Source organism: Nipponia nippon, unplaced genomic scaffold, assembly GCF_047370975.1.
Source record: "Nipponia nippon isolate SJK-2023a ecotype South Korea unplaced genomic scaffold, ASM4737097v1 scaffold_1, whole genome shotgun sequence".
Classification (NCBI taxonomy): domain Eukaryota; kingdom Metazoa; phylum Chordata; class Aves; order Pelecaniformes; family Threskiornithidae; genus Nipponia; species Nipponia nippon.
This window is the reverse complement of record NW_028262290.1, coordinates 109,850,012-109,866,285: the sequence shown is the minus strand read 5'-3', so window position 1 is coordinate 109,866,285 and position 16,274 is coordinate 109,850,012. Positions and strand designations below refer to the sequence as shown.

Sequence of the window (16,274 nt, the reverse complement as noted above, 5' to 3'; positions counted from 1 at the left end):
AGGTTATGCCATTTGTTCCACTGGCATCAACATACAGGAAAATGGGAACTTACAGAACGTAGTCATGAATTTACCATTTTCATTAAAACTGCTTAAAGTCATGCTGAAGCTGAAAAAATTAAATGTTTACATCTAATTTAATTTGACAGTATGCAGTTAATTAATACTCTACATCCATTAACATTCAAAAAAGAAAGTATCTGTAGAACTACTACTCCCTGGAGTAATTTGTCACCAGAAATAAAATGTCTGCTTTTGAACTGAAGTAGCTTTTGAGTAGCATGCTGCGAGCGAAGGAGCCCACGTTAATGATACAGACTAATCCAGAAGAGTGGACTTGAAGTTCCTCACGTTGGTATCTCAGCATTATAAAACCAATAGTAGTTGTCTCGGGTACTGTTGTGACAGCAGATGACTTCTTTGCTAAAGTGACAGAAACTCGCGTCAATTCTCAGCTTAGAAAGTGTTCACAGCATGTGAGACCCTGTTTTTTATTTAAAAAAAAAAAGGCATTTTCTCTTTATAGGGAATATTGGTCTTTATACTATGAAGTGAACTCTCTTTTCAAACAGTGAATAAATGTAACTTGTTAGAGAAGAAGTAGCAAAGACATGATTAGATGCATAGCAAATGCAACACTATGTACTTCGTTCCCCCATGTGCTTCCTTCCTCCTTCTATTCCTGCATCTCTAGTGTAGCCTTTTGCGTTATTAGCTTCAATCTTGCCAGCACTTACTAGAAGGTGTGGCATTCCTGCTGGAGCTATTTTTGCTTATAAACCCTGTTTAATGCAGTAAGTGAGGATTTGGGTCAACGGATTATAAGCATTGTAGGGCAGCGTCTGCAAAGTGACAGTGTATTCTAGGGGTACAATAGGTGTACAAACATGCCAGTTGAATTTTTTGTTCTCTGTACAGTTTTTGTGCAACAGAATCCTAAGACACTATAATAGGTCTCTTAATTATGGCACAAAGATTGGTATTAATAAACAAAGTTTTTTTTCGGGACTTGCTGTTCTGTGCTACCCTAGCCTTAATAAAGCCAGGGTTAAATAACTGCTTGGCTGGACAAAGGAGCTATGATTTTTTTCTTCCGCTTAATTTGCTTGAGTTCAGAAGGATGATCTGACTTCTGATCATGTGAAAAGCATTTCGTAGCTTACTGGAAAGCTGTCTGGTTTTGTATCTAACGGACTTGACAGCATGGTTGGCAAGAGACTGATAATGGAAGGCTAATGAATAATGAAAAGCTGAGTGATTGAAATAGCAGAGCTGCAGGGAGAGAAGCGGGAAAGCTGGGAAGGAAAATGGAGGAAACAAACAGCACAGAAGTAAGGAATAACCAGTATTTTGATCAGTATCAAAGGATGTCTTCACATCAAAATTTAACCCAGTCATAACTTAAGCATTCTTCATCTGCCAACTCACAAGAGCTCTTAACTCATGCACTGTGACGCATTTTGTACAAGTCACTCAGCTTGCCTTGAGGAAGGAGGGTAGGTTGGAATTAAATATTTTTCTCAACTGCTAGGATGATGACTACTCTGCAGTAACCTCAATTCCCATTAATTGTCTGGTGCATTTGCAAATTCCTACCAGAGCGGGTGTGCATAGTATCTCAGTCTACTGCAAAAAAACAGGCAGAGCAATAGCATCGGGAGCTATCAGCTGTACTGAGAGACACTGCAACACTTAGTTTGTATTTACACTTCAGTAAAGACATCTCTATTTTGGTAACAGGGATAACTCCATCTTCATGGCTTTCACTCCTCAGATCTCCAGCAGGGAGGGAAGAGCTCTTACTGCTAACCAGTCTCTTCAGATGGGATGCGGTCTCTGGGGCGACTGCACTTTAAGAAAGATTCCTCTGCAAATGTAACAAGAATTACTGGGGAGAAGACTTAACTCTGGGTGTCAAAAGCAGGAAGACTCTCCTGATGTTAAAAGAGAATGGCTCTCTAGCAGTTTGATAGTCATGATGTTTGTGTCTGGATGCATGCATTAATGTGGAGGAAGCCGGCTACTATCCATTTTTTCACACATTGCCAGTTGTGGCTGAGCTTGGTGGCACAAGGCTTGCTCTTACACTTGTTTTCATGGTAAGAATTGTTGAATTAGCACTATGTTTCTTGCTACGCCTTTTCATGCCTCTTTTTTGCAATGCCAAATGGAAAAAGATCTGCTACTTTCTTATTCCGATGTACTACTTTTCCTTAGCTTTGACATCACTGAAAAATGAATAATACTGTAAATACTATGCTTTCTTTTTTTCTTCGCAGAATCTGTACCAAAACAGGTTCCTGGGCCTGGCAGCCATGGCGTCTCCATCTAGGAACTCACAAAATCGCCGCCGGTGCAAAGAGCCTCTCAGATACAGCTATAACCCTGACCAGTTCCATAACATGGACATCAGGAACAATTCCCATGAGACAGTGACCATTCCTAGGTCTACCAGTGACACGGACCTTGTCACTTCAGACAGCCGGTCTACCCTGATGGTCAGCAGCTCCTACTACTCCATCGGGCATTCACAGGACCTAGTGATATACTGGGATATAAAGGAGGAAGTGGATGCTGGGGACTGGATCGGCATGTATCTCATAGGTAAGTCCTCCTTACCCTTTCACAGGTTTCTTGCTGCTTTTTTTAGTTGTAAGCATTAGGGTAATATGGGCTAATGCTAATAATGAGCTGATACAGCTCCATTGAGTGTAGTCTTTTAAGTGGGTTTATGTATTATAAGATTTTTTTTTTTCTGCTCCTGAATTGCTGGTTGCAATCCTGGCGCTCACTTTTTCTTCAGCAGAGATATGAAAAGGCTTTCTGTTGATGGTTTCTTGAAATTTCAAGATATTTTCATTTGGATTTTGGAAAAATTTTCAGGGTTTCCTCTTGTGACTCTTTTGAGTAATCTGTCACAGATGAGAGGTTTTACAAGTCAAGAATATGAATCATTTAAAAATCTTGTGAAACAGAGTGCCTTTTCTGTATAGCCAAAGGATGTTTTGATAGGAGCAGTAATTATAGACTGAGGCAGTCAGGAGTTGTCCCAGAAAGTTTTTCCTTTTTTTTTTGTTGTTGTTGTTGTATTGGAAGCTGTATTCAGCTATGTACATTAGCACATTTATGGGATCTCAATCTAGTAAATCCAGCCCCACCTAAGAGTAAAAGAAATGGTTTCAATCCATTTTACCTGATTGTTTCACTTCAGTATAAAATTAGCATTTTTTTTAACCTGGCTTGGTTCCTGTGGAAATAGTCCTGCTGCCTAGACTGAAGTCTGTGTTAACTCTTTGCCCTCTGGTAAGTTTTGAACATGGTGGATCAGTTTCAGACACATTCATCTACGGTCTTAAAAATGTGACGTTCTTAAATATTTCCTGAAAACCAGTGATTTGGTAAAGACACGCAAATGGGTGCCTCCACAAAGGGAAATGTTGGTAAAACATGGCCCTTATCTGTTTGGATAAGTGTACTTAGTGATAAGTAGGTATTTCAGTTCCAATAGCACTGTTTTCATCTTGCCCAGATAGCCGGTCAAAACCAGGTAAAGCGTATGATGTTGTAAGCTGTGCTTTTGGACCAATCATAGGAGGCATCGTAGAGAGCTACGGTGCTACTTAAGTGCTTTAGTGGATAAAACCAGAAGGCTTGGCATCACGTGCTGAGTATGTTGGGAACGCAGATGTTGGCAACACAGGGGATATGAGAAGGTACCGGAGCATGTAGAGGAAACCTGGTGGCACAGCGATAGGCATTGGAAAATAAGTTCAGGGTATTGGAGAGACTGGGAGAAGGGGAACATGAGGGTGGCTATTTAGGACATGGAGGGAAAGGAGTGGGGTTACAGTAAGCCAGACTGCAGTACTTGTTCCTGTGAGTAACCTCATAAAATACCCTGCTTTGAAAATAAAAGTAGGCCTCTGAAATTTAAAATCTTCTAGGAAAAAACAGAGACTGGATTTAAAACAGATGCTCTGAAAGCAGTCTGGTTTGTTGGCCTTAACAGAATTACCTGTGTTTACAGTTAAGCTTGCAGTTGAGTGTTTTACTGGAACAGATGAGAAGACACAGCAGCCCCCAGTACTAGGCACTAAGAAATACTCTAAGCCTATTCTGCAGTAGCACAGGCAACTCATGAAGGACTGCATTGCTTCAGTAAAAAGAGGCAAAGTGTATTTTCTGGTGGTCAGGGGTCAACAGAAAGTGCATAGAGCTGTTTCACATTGAATGAACTTGTTCGTCTGGGTTTCATAGCTCAGATGGGGTATCAAGGACTGTGAAGACACATTCTAATTTTTTTTTTTGATAGGTAACCTGAATACATAGAGGTTTAACTGGGCAAAAGAAAAATCCACGTTGCTACGCCTGCTTAATTTACCCTATCAAACAGGATGCTGCTCCAGACACCCCAGTAAATTAGAAGTGCAAATTGTGAAGTGTATCCTTGCTGCTGCTGGCTGAATGCCTGGTGTTAATGGCAATAGTCAATGGCTCATTCCAAGGAACACCGCTGCCAAATGAAAAATGGAGAGTGTGTCCAGTCCCCAAGAAACTAACAGTTGACCCTTGGTGTCTTTGAAGGTGTCTTGTCTCCAGCCTCTCAGGTTCCCAATCTAAATAACTAAGGAAATAGCAGGCAGCAGCACCCCTCATTCCTTTTTTCTCTTCCCTTCCCTTCCCAAAACCTAACATAAGGTGAGCTTTGGTGGTTTGGTTCCCTTAGAGAAAGAACATGGCAGACCGTGAAGATCACTTGTGTTTTGGTGTTAGTTTGATATGGAAAACACTTCCAATCTAGGAAGGTAACTGGTACTATGGCTACATCCACGTGAACAAAGTAGGGGGGACCGGTAGCAATGGGTCTGTAGAAGCAAACATCTGCTGAATGCATTTCGGGGGCTTGGCTTTAGAACAGTCTCAGTCTGGCAGACTGAATGCCCTTGAGTTGCTGTAGTGCATCTTTCAGTTTAGCTTCATCAGGACAGAACTGAGTTTGTGTGCCCGAACATCACCACACAGTCCGGTGGTGACAAAGTGGGGACAATTGGAAGGGTCATTACAAAACATGCTTCTGACCTGAAATAAAATGCTGATGCATCCTGTATTCAATGTTTGTGATCAATCCGTAGGGGTGGGAAATCCAGACATCACTAATGGCTTAGATTTGTGTGTGTGTTTGCACAGATTTTATGAGCCTGCGCTCCTGTTTACAGAGGGAATGTTCCTGGCCTTGTGGGTATGACCTTCACAATGTAAACTGATATATGATTATGTTTTGAATTAGCAGCCAGACTGGAACAGGAGAACTAAAACTATGGGCTTTTCCCAGTCTGCTTAATAGAGGATTAGTGTTGAAGCCTATTATTACCGCTTGCATGGCAACGCTGTCAACTATTGCATTGCTGCTGGTCGTTCTAGTGTTTGTCTCAAAGCCAGCTTGTGGATACAGCTCAGTCCTTTTTGTGATGGTTTGGGTTGGTGAAATTTGAGCTGGAAAGTTTGAATGTAGCAGTATTTAATATTGTGGTGAGTCACGAGAACAATGAGAAATTATTTGTATCCTTGGGGTATCAGGCAGTGTGGTGTGGATTTTCTTTAAAACTCAGTGTTGGGAGCATTAGAGTTGGTATTTGTTATTTGTCTTGTGGGAGCTCCTGAGTATCCCAGGAAGGGACTATACAAAAGCAGAACAGAAGACAGTTCTCCCCTTAGAGGAGTTTAATCATTACCATTGTAGTATTCTAGGCAGTCTCTCCAAATAATTTTATACGAGAGTTGGTTTTGAAATGCATAAAACTTAGTCTGTTCTCACCACCACTGCTGTCACTAAAATTTTGATGATATCCAATAAACTGCAGGCTTCAGAACAAAGATGTTCCAAGTCTGGGGAAATATAGATGATATAAAAGACTTCCAAAAGAGCAAAAATCGTGTAGCTCATGTTTTCATACCATAGGGCATTTTGAGATGTTACTCAAAGGTTAAAGTAGCCTGAAAGAAGAGTTAAGGGAGTCCTCCCTGTATGGAAATCTTTTGGCTGCTTCCTCCTCATGTGAAGGAGCCGCAGCTCTTTTTATCACAAGCTATCTGGTTTTCTCCTCTTCAATCCATGTGCACAATCCTAAGGGTGGCCGACTGGGAAACAGTCTTTGTAGAAGAAAGTAAAAGTTGGATTTAGAATTGGTTATTAGAGTTAACTTTTTTGCTTGTGGTCTCAGGAAATGGACTAGGCAGCCAGTTAATCTCTTATAAAACAGTGTAAAAAATGGTGGTCATGTGTCTCACGGCAAGAAATACTATTGAGTATATTCACCCTGTAGCTGCATGGAAACATCCATACACACCTATGATTTTCATAAAGGGCCATAGAAAACCTCCTTAGTTGAAGGGAGAATAGTAAATGTTGACTCTGTTAAAATATAGACATTGTTATTTCAGTATATTTTAAGATTAGCCATGGTAAGATGACAAAAAATATGGGAATTGGAAGAACAAGCCTTTCTGGGTGTCTAAGACACATTGTGCCTTCAGGAGTAGGAATTACATTTCATTTCTGCTAAGCTTGAACTCTAGAGATGTTTTAACTTCCCCTTGTATATACTGTATATCAACTCTGAGCTATGTAGAGACCTCTAAATTCTGTACCAACTCACCTGAGATGTTGCATTTGCCTTCTTCCCTCGAGAGAGCTATAGTATTATGAACATCAGCAGTCTTTCAGAAACATATGCACAATCAAAAATACATGTAAACACTCATAAAAAGTTCTCCAAGAAATTAAAACGTTACACAGCTCTGTTGCTATTTAAAAATCTCTGGAATTTGAGTTTTCTTTGCAGAAAAGCTATGTGTAAAGAAAATGCATGGGGGGGTGGGGGGGGTGGGGATGACCAAAACAAAGTTATCAATAATGAAGATAGCATGTTTGTATATTTTTTTTCAAAACCTCTCATTTAGTGGCTACTGTGAGACAGATGGAATATTTGCAGTTATTTATCTCAAAGCTTTCTTTCTCTGTTATCTCATTTACTATTACTGTTTGCTACAGTATGAAGCCTCTTAGATAAATTAATATGGACTGCTGGCAGCTGCCTGTAGATAAAGAGCTATCTTATAATTACTGCAGTAGCTTAGCTACTACTAGATTTCACTTCTGTCATCATCTCCATATCTAGCATAGCTAATGAGAAATGTTTAAACAAGACTTTTGAAAGAATCATGTGCTCCAGTGTCTATGCACAGTCATGTTGGGAATTTATCAGGGCTGACTGATATATATTTATACTTTTCTTACCCATATGCAGTAGGCTTTTTTCTTTCAGTATTTCCTTATGACAAAGCAAAACATTATGAAAGGCTATTTATTACAAGTTTCTTCATACACAAATCTTGTAGGGTCCAATTTCTTGTTCATATTTGGCTTTTGACAGAGTAGTTCCTCTCAAATTTGTTTAAGTAGGAATGTCTTGACCTAATTAGTGACTGAAGTTTAGCTTTAAAACAGCATGTTTTCCTCCTCTGTTTTAGCCTTTGATGTTATTTCTTTCCCAAAAAGGCAATTCACCATAATCTGACAAATCTAATTTTTAAAGCTGTTGGTTAATAGACATTTAAACATTTGTTTAAACACCTTCCAGGTTGATTTTAGGCTTAGAGGGCCTTGTGTTGCTGTATTGCCCACCGAGGAAAGTGGAAAGATCTACATTTTTCCTGCCATCAGACTTGGATCAGAACTTGTTTGTACAGTTACTTAACCAAACATCTAATGCATACAAGCAGAAGGCATCAGACGTTACCAGCAGAGATGGAAAATGTTAGAAACAGTAATGTGCATATAAGGCTAGGAGTTGCAGGTCCCTGTGTTACAGGTCTAATCCCCAATTCAGGCTCTCTCTGCACGTTTGGATGGTTGCTCCACCTCTCTGCTTCAGATATAGCCATTTGTAAAACAAAACTCTTCACAATATGCCCACTTACAGTGAATTTTGTTGGCGTTTGGATTTGTTGTGTCCTGGGGTTACCCATCTTCCCAGTCCTTTTATGGCCTTTGAAATAGAACCTCGCTCTGGTCTTAGGGCTTCTCCTCAGTAGGTCATCTTGTAGTTGGGTCTCTTGCCAGGCTGGGGATGGTGGCTGTGGCTGGCTGTGATCACCTCAGCAAGTTAAGTTTTGTTCGACACCTGCAATTCTGCTCTCACCATAAAATGTCAATAGGGGTGCCCGGTGGCCAGACAGCTTTCACTAAGCACAGCGCTATTTATTTCAGGACCAAAAAGTGTCAGAGGAGCAAACCTGTCATAAAATAAAAACAATAGAAAGCCTGTACAAATGCTGAACAGAGTTGGTATTCGGTATTGTAGGCCTTGGCAGATAGATTAGTGCAGCGATATCAGTTCTTTGTTGCAACCTGGCTTGCCTTCACCTGGTTGCTCTTGGATCCAGTGAGAGTGACTTCTCTTTATCGGGCTGAGTCACTTTTGCCTTTCCCAATTCTGTATCTGGTAGACCACTTCAGCCAGACAAAACCAGGATTTGCCATTTCCAGACCCACAGAGTGTGACATGAACACAGTTATTTTTTGCCTCTGTTTCACCCCTTTACAAGTAGATGCAGTCATCACTTAAATGCAAGAGTCTCCAAATATTCCCAACACGTATGGCTTCTGACCCGTTCTCCCTTTCAGTGCTTCCAAGGTTCACCTCTCTGGTGTTAACGTTGTTAGTAGCAATGCACCAAAAAGCTTCTGTAGAGGGGTTAGTGCAGTGGTGGTGTGCTTTATGGTCTTTTAGGGAAGTCGTGATAAAGAAGCCTGTAGGTTGCCAGTTCTTGTCCTTCAATATTTTTAATATATGGTAGAGGTGTTTATTGTGTGCCAAAAGGTTCCCATTTTCATTTAGTATTTCTCCATAAAATAACAGCTATGGTATTATGAACCTCTTTCCAGGTGAACATGTGGAAAAGTTTTTTCCATTTCAACTGTCATCCTGAATATGAGGAGAGGGAAGTAATGCAGACAAGGGGGTACAGCAGCCTCATGCCTTCTCAGTGATTTCCAGGGTCCTTGTGCCTGTGGATGAACCTGCCTCTGTGCTGTGCGAGGAGGGCCCATATCGCTATAGAGCCCAGACTGATAACAAAGCCAGTAATGATCACCCACTAAAGCATTTCTGAAGAAATCAGTCAGTGGGGGATATTGGTGCACCAAAAGCCAAGTTTTGGCTTCAGTCCTGCAAAAGAAGCATAGTCCACGCAGCACGTTCAGGCCGTTGACTGGGTAGAATCAATCATGGCACAAACAGCGGACAGCACAAACACAAAATTCTTGGCAGGATAAGGCTTAAAGCAGAGAGATTTGTTCTGTAGAGGCTGTCAAGCTAGCCATGTGGATTTTGAAGGTTCAGCATATGTTTTTCTTCTCTTAGTTTTCTAAACCAACCTAAATCATTCCCACTCCTTGGTCTTTTTAACACTTAAACACTCTGTTCATAGCATTTGAATATTCCCATACTGCCCTTCAGAACTACTGTAATGACTGTGTATGCATTTAGCTTTTGTAATCTTTCTCATCCGTTGATCTCTCCAGCCCTAAAGACTTTTTTCTTCGCTGAAGATCTTCCACTTCGTAATAAGCTTATAATTGAATACAATTTTCCAGATAAAATCACTCCAGATTCTCAAGAGATTCTTTGCACCGTGGTGCTTCAGTGCACACATCTGAGTTGTGGTTGGGTTTTGTTTTTTGTTGCTGTATCAGATCACAAACACCTGTCTAATTTACTGACTGCTGTTACGTCTTTCAACATTGCTATAAGCCCATTTTTCAAATACCGCAAATTATTTCCCCCCATTTAATGAACATTATTAACCTGGACAAGTGTCGTCCTTCTTCACATTTCAGATCTTCCTATGTCCCTTTATATCTTGTCTTTTTACTGTCTTAGGCCTGCAGCATCTCTTATTTTAATATCTTCTAGCAAATTTCATGGGTGCACTGTTTTCTCCTAATCCTCATTTTCCAAATTGCACTGTGATCAATGGGGACGCTTCCACCGAGTGCGAGAACTTTGGTACAGTTGTTATATTAAAAAGAAGCGAACAAAACTCGTCCATGTTGTATGTTACCATACATTGCATATCTTCAGTTTTTCAGTATGTACTGAGGCAGTCATGATCATCTTTGGATTCCTCCCTCCCATCTTCAGTTCTGTGTGCAAGCTGGATATCGTTAATTGTGGAGAAGCTTCTGCAATGCATAGCTGAAGTATAGCTGTTGCTGTACTAAACCCCAGGTGTGGGCCATCTGCTGCAGTGGTGAGAATAAATCTGGAAGTGCAGGAGCTTTAAAGCAGAAGGCTGTAGCTGGGACAGGCATAGCTGAAGTAGCAATGAGAGCTGTGTGGATACGATCATGCTTTTAAGTGTATGCAGAACCAAGTGACACCAATATTACTAGATAGATGCCCATCCCACTGCAACCTATCATCTGGTGCGTGTGGTTTTTTAGCCCCCACAAGCTGTTACTGCTGAGCCGCAGCTTAGCTCTTCACTGTCCTCATTCTGTCCACTTTTTCAGCAAAAGATTTGTGGTTACTGGTGAGAAATAGATAAGTGATGGGTTGTGCTGCAGCACAGATCCCAAACACCTCAAGGATACCATAGAACAATAGGGCCCATTGCCATCAGCTCGGCTTTTAGCCAGAGGCTCCACTGTTGCAGGGAAGGAGAGGGAAGTCCCTCAAGTGACAGAGCTCAGACTCTCAGTGTGGTTAGCTCGAGTGCAATGAGGGCAGGACAGTGAGGAAGGACTGGATCCACAGTTCATCCAGAGCCTTCTGAAAACCCACAGGCATATCAGCCCCAAGATTTAATAGGGTCTCTGTAATTGGCAGTCTTGTTTTCTTTTTTTTTTTTAATTGATATTGATGTGATGAAGGATCAAGAATGATATCTCCCAGCAGTAATTTGGAGGCTGCTGAAGTGATAAAGGATAATGTCATATATGGCTCTGAAAGTAAGGTAGATGTTCAAAGGTAAAAGTGTTTTGCTGAAAGTTGGAGCTCCTTGATTTTGGGAGTGGATGACCAGTGTCCTTTGGGTTTTATGTGTATTTGTTTCTGCTTTCAGATTATGTGGTTCAGCTTTTGAACCTACCATGCCTGCCTCTCCGTGTGCCTGGAGCAGTTTTCCTTAGGACAGTGTCTTCTATCCTCAATGATCAAGAATTGTTGCAGCTTTGCTAACTCTATCCCTGTTTTATTACGGTTTATGTTTCTTTATTTTCCTACTTGCCTTCGGTCTTTCTCTTGCCATGTGTTCCTCTCACTGCTATTCTCCACTCGTTGTTCACATTTTTTCCTCCCGATTTACTTTTCTTTAACTGGGTAGGGGGTTAATTTTTGTGGGATTAAAATGGAACCATTCATGTACTTTAAACAAAGCACATGCATAGCTCAGATCAAGGACTGAGCTTTTAGCACCAATGAACGATTAGGCCCTTGTTTTCTAGAACTCTTTGCCCTAAGAAGCTATAGAAGGAGGGATGCTAACTGTAAATTGCAGTATATTCATTGTCTGCAGCAGAAATTGGTAAATGAATTAACAGTGAAGTTTCGATCCACGTTAGGGCTGGATCTGTAGCTGCTGAAGTCAGTGGAAATGTTCCTATCGACTCCTATAATGATAGCCATTATTTGTGATTTTTTTTTTTTTTACTGTGGTATCTTTGCAAATAAGAAATCAGTAGCTGCGTTTTCTGCATACATTTCTCATTAATAGTGCCTCTCCTGCAGAATGATGACCACTTGTATTGTACAAGTCTTTGGACGCACGGTTTCCCAGGGCTAGGTTTTGCAATGCTAAAGGGTTGCAAAAGGAAATGCTGGCATGGCCTGATACAACTCACTATGAGCTGCGCTTGTGAATTGTAGAGTCTCTTGTCGTCATTTTGTGTTCTTCTTCAGGTGATAAACTCGGTGGTAAGAGAAGAAACATCAGAAATAAGAAGTTTATCTGTGGCTTACACTTGTATTATCTTTGAAAAATAATTTTATTGATATTCTATGTTTCACAGTGTCCCTTTCCTGCAGCTTTCAGTGCAAATTGTAAAACAGATCAAACGGAGCTTGGCCTCTTCATACAGAAAAGTATTTTTAAAAGCATTTTCCTAACTATCTTCATAAGACATTATAGTGCAAACATACATATTGGCCAAAAGCACTTTTAAATTTCAAGCTAAAGAAAATTTGTTCAGGTAAAGACTGTAAGTCTTTCTGTAATTTCAGGAGTACAGCATTTCTTACTCATAAGGGATCAAGACGTGAAGTGTAGCTTCTATTTTTATGCTGTAATTGCATTAAGTTTGTAGAAAGCAAGTGTTGTGATATGTAGTGCTAAATTAAATTAGTGATAGATAAGAGATGGGAATAGTGTACCAAGTTCAGGCACCTGTCTGACACTGTGTTCCTGTCATGTTAATTATTTGCTGCTTTGAAGGTAGCCCAGGTTGTTCTAAATTTTGTGGTTGTTATTCTTGGAGAATGTGGAAAGATAGGCTGATCATATATATATATCAGTAAAATACTGTTTGAGAAAGGGGAGTAGGTTTTTATTTAAGGGTCACTCAGCTATTCGTAATTTGAACTCCATCAGTCCTTCAGAGGAAGATGTATTGACTATCAGGCAAGCTTTCAAATACTGGGGTCCTGTCTGTTTAGTGTAGGCTGCTGACAGCACTTGAAGCCCCCATTACGTTTTTTATAGATCTTTTCGAGGGGTGGCCTTTATCAACATTTTCCCTAATTCCTCTGAGGAACAGCATGCTTTTTGTCAATTGGTTACTGTCTTTCATCTGAAAGATAGCTTTCTTTGCTGGCCTTCGTTCTTTATCTCTCTCTATATATAGTGCTTGTGAAGTATATCGGGATCGCTCAGTGTGGAAGTGACAGTGCAGATTATTTTTAGCAGTAAAAGGCTGTGCTTGGAGGTCTCTGGTTCAGTGAGGACAAGCAGTCCGTCAGGGTTGCTGCTGGTTCTGAAAGCACTTGCTAACGCTTGCCTCTAGAGTGCCTTGGTCCCTCTGGCTGCTGCTCAGGCCCCGGCTGCCTGGCGCCTGGTCATGCATCACCTTCTCTGTTCCCTCTAGGGACCGTGCAAGATACGGGGGGGTCTGACTGCTGCTGCTTCTGTCCCAGCACAGCTTTGCAGGTCCACAGCTGCTTTCCCTCCCACCAGCAAGAGGCAGCCAGCACCTCTGCATGCCCCAGAGCAGGGTAGGCAGAGAGCAATGTCTGCTGTGGCTCCCTGTCTTGGATGCCCTTGCTGTCCCTGTCTCCAGCTCCAGGACCAGCTGATGATGTTCAAAGGGCAGCATATCCTGAATAATCCCTCATTTGACACTTTCCTTAATTAGTTAGCTGTTCACTATCTGGGGAAATGAAGCTGCAGATCTGAGAGGGATCACAGTGTTTGCTTTTTGGCCAAGCGGGGCCAAACCCAGGCTATGCAGTGGATTCCCAGCTAAGCAGAGAGCTAGTTTAAAGGTTAATCTCATTTCAAAAATGGAGGGAGGGAGATGCATTACAATGCTTCATTGGAAAAATGTTAAAAGCCATTAGCCACTGGCTGAAATATATGAAAGAGAAGAGCATTAACTCTGCTCTTCATTTTGTGTGGAGGTGAAACAAAGTATTTCACCATTTACCTTTGGGAATTAAGATGCAACATGCTTTTAAGGTCAGTTCCTTTGTTATAGGGATTCTCAGTAGAAGTATGAAATAAAATTTGTTTTCCTTTGCGCATACTGTCTAATGTACTATATAGTCTATTCATTTATATATGGCATGAATGTTAATAAATATACATACACACATATGCACATATATTATGCACTAAACAGCTGTGTATTTCACATGTGCAATTTTCTTTGTCAGTGTGCCAACATACATAATGTCCGTGTTCAGGGAATAGCATGCCTGGAATAGCATCACCTGCCAAATAAAACAGGTTGATCAGGCATATTTGTACATTCCAACCTCCTGACCAGTTTCAACTACTGCTATTTTTAAGTTGCTAGGGGATATTTCTTTCTTATCTTTCACCTTCCAAAAATACAAACCTTCAAAAACTGAAAGATTTCCCTTTTGGACCTGCATTTATTTTTCTAGAGCTAAAATTTGTCTGGCTTAAAAATCACAACTAATGTAAATTTCTACTGGACTAAAAATAAGTTTTATTTCTTTGGAAAGAAGGAAGTACATAGCTTTTCAAAAGAGACGGACAGGGCTTATATCTGGCTGTGAAAAGGATCTACATACTGGATTTCTAAATCGTGACATTTGTAAATGTTTCATTTACAAAAATGTTTTTATACTTTAAGGCTGTGTTGTTCCTACTTGGGGTGACCTGCATATTGCAGAGCTCCATAAACTCATATGAAAATACCCTTTCTACTGCCTGAGCCTGTATTTCATCAGCGGCTGCTGTCCATAAGCTCTGTGTGCATGACTAGCTCCGTGTGTGTGTATCCCTTCCCTGATGTGCTTTGCGACCTGACCTTTTGCTCTGGACACTTCTTCCCATGCACCCCTGTCTCTTGCCTCTGTGGCAGGAGGCAGTGTGCAGATGCTATGGGTGGGAGCAGCTTGTTCCAGCTTTCCCATGGCCTCACCTGTCAGCTGTAACTATAGACTGGCTTGCTTATCCCTTCCCTTCAGGGGTCTTCTACCTTGGATGTGCAGATGGAGAGTGGTCCTTCTTCTCAGCCTGGTGTTCCAGGCTTCCTGCCTGTTTCCAACAAAAAGCAGGAAAGGGCTTTCTGCAGTCATCCCCACTGGCTCAGGTCACAATAGGGATGTGATTTGGTTTGGGTATGGGCATATGCCGACATCTCTGTCAAATTAGAGAGATTGTGTGACGCAGAGTTCATGCTGCCTTTGTGCCAGCTGTGGGAAGCAGGCAACAGCTGACGCAGTGGAAGTGCCAGCTGGCCCCCACAGATATAACGTATGAACACAGCGTTTTAAATCTCATTCTGGGATCTCTTGTGCCACTAAACTCTGGCCTAAAATGTCTGCAATTTCTTAAGAAAGGTCATCCAGCCTAGCTCAGCTAAGCCTCCTTAAGCAAGGATGGTAATTTATAAACAATATATCTTGAGGAACAGTAATTACCCGTACATCTTAATAACATGGCAGGCGTTGGAACTTCTCCAGCAGCTTACAGAGACTAAATATGACAAATAAACATCATGAGTGATGAAGCCAGAGAGCAGCATGGCTGAGCTGAGGGGTGCTCTCTGTGCCCCATCAGGATGAGGGGCTGGGCAGGGTTCCCAGGCTCCATCTCAGTGCAATGTTTCAGTATATACTCACCTTTAAGTATAAAGTGTTTTCCCTGCCAGAACAAAAGGGACAGATCATAGGTTTAAATCTTCTTGCATGTATCTAAGTGTTCCTACTTCCACAGAATGATGTGCGGAATTCTCGATAATCTGTATCCAGGATGGTCCTTTACTGAAGGTAGTCATTAGTAAGCCAAAGCTCCGAGAGCAACGGTGTATACTTATCTGCTCTTTTTTCATATCTAATTTGTCATTTAAAAGAAGACACAACCAGCTATGAAGTACAGAGGAAGAACAGAAATCATATCAGAGGGTTTTAATGTTGAAGGGTTACTGCAGAGATGTACTATGTGAATGTGTCGAAAGATTTCCACTTTAATACAGAGCAGAAAACACAGCTAGTGAAATAATTACTGACAATTAGCAAGTGTCGTGGTTTAACCCCAGCCAGCAACTAAGCACCACACAGCCGCTTGCTCACTCCCCCCCGGTGGGATGGGGGAGAGAATCAGAAGAGTAAAGGTGAGAAAACTCATGGGTTGAGATAAAGACAGTTTAATGGGTAAATCAAAAGCCGCGCGCGCAAGCAAAGCAAATCAAGGAATTCATGCACTGCTTCCTATGGGCAGGCAGGTGTTCAGCCATCCTCAGGAAAGCAGGGCTTCATCATGCGTAACGGTTACTTGGGAAGACAAACGCCATCACGCCCAATGTCCCCCCCTTCCTCCTTCTTCCCCCAGCTTATATACTGAGCATGACGTCATATGGTATGGAATAGCCCTTTGGCTGGTCTGGGTCAGCTGTCCTAGCTATGCTCCCTCCCAGCTTCTTATGCACCTGGCAGAGCACAAGAAGCTGAAAAGCCCTTGACGAGTGTAAACTCTGCTCAGCAAAAACTAAAACATCAGTGTGTTATCAACATTATTCTCATCCT

The 16,274-nt window shown here is 41.4% G+C and overlaps 1 protein-coding gene across 9 annotated transcripts in view; it reads left to right on the top strand.

The window, feature by feature from the left end:
• Positions 1-16,274, top strand: part of HECW1 (HECT, C2 and WW domain containing E3 ubiquitin protein ligase 1) — a 301,696-nt gene that overhangs the window by 119,889 nt on the left and 165,533 nt on the right. For 8 of the 9 annotated variants that reach the window (XR_015706691.1, XM_087766783.1, XM_087766773.1 and 5 more), the window contains one exon: positions 2,280-2,604. Coding sequence is in view for 8 of the 9 variants with exons in the window: in XM_087766816.1 (XP_087622942.1) it covers positions 2,280-2,604 (325 nt within the window). In the remaining variant the exon portion in view is untranslated. Of the gene's footprint in view, positions 1-2,030; positions 2,100-2,279; positions 2,605-16,274 lie in introns of those variants that run through there. The other variant, XM_087766767.1, reaches the window with a different exon arrangement.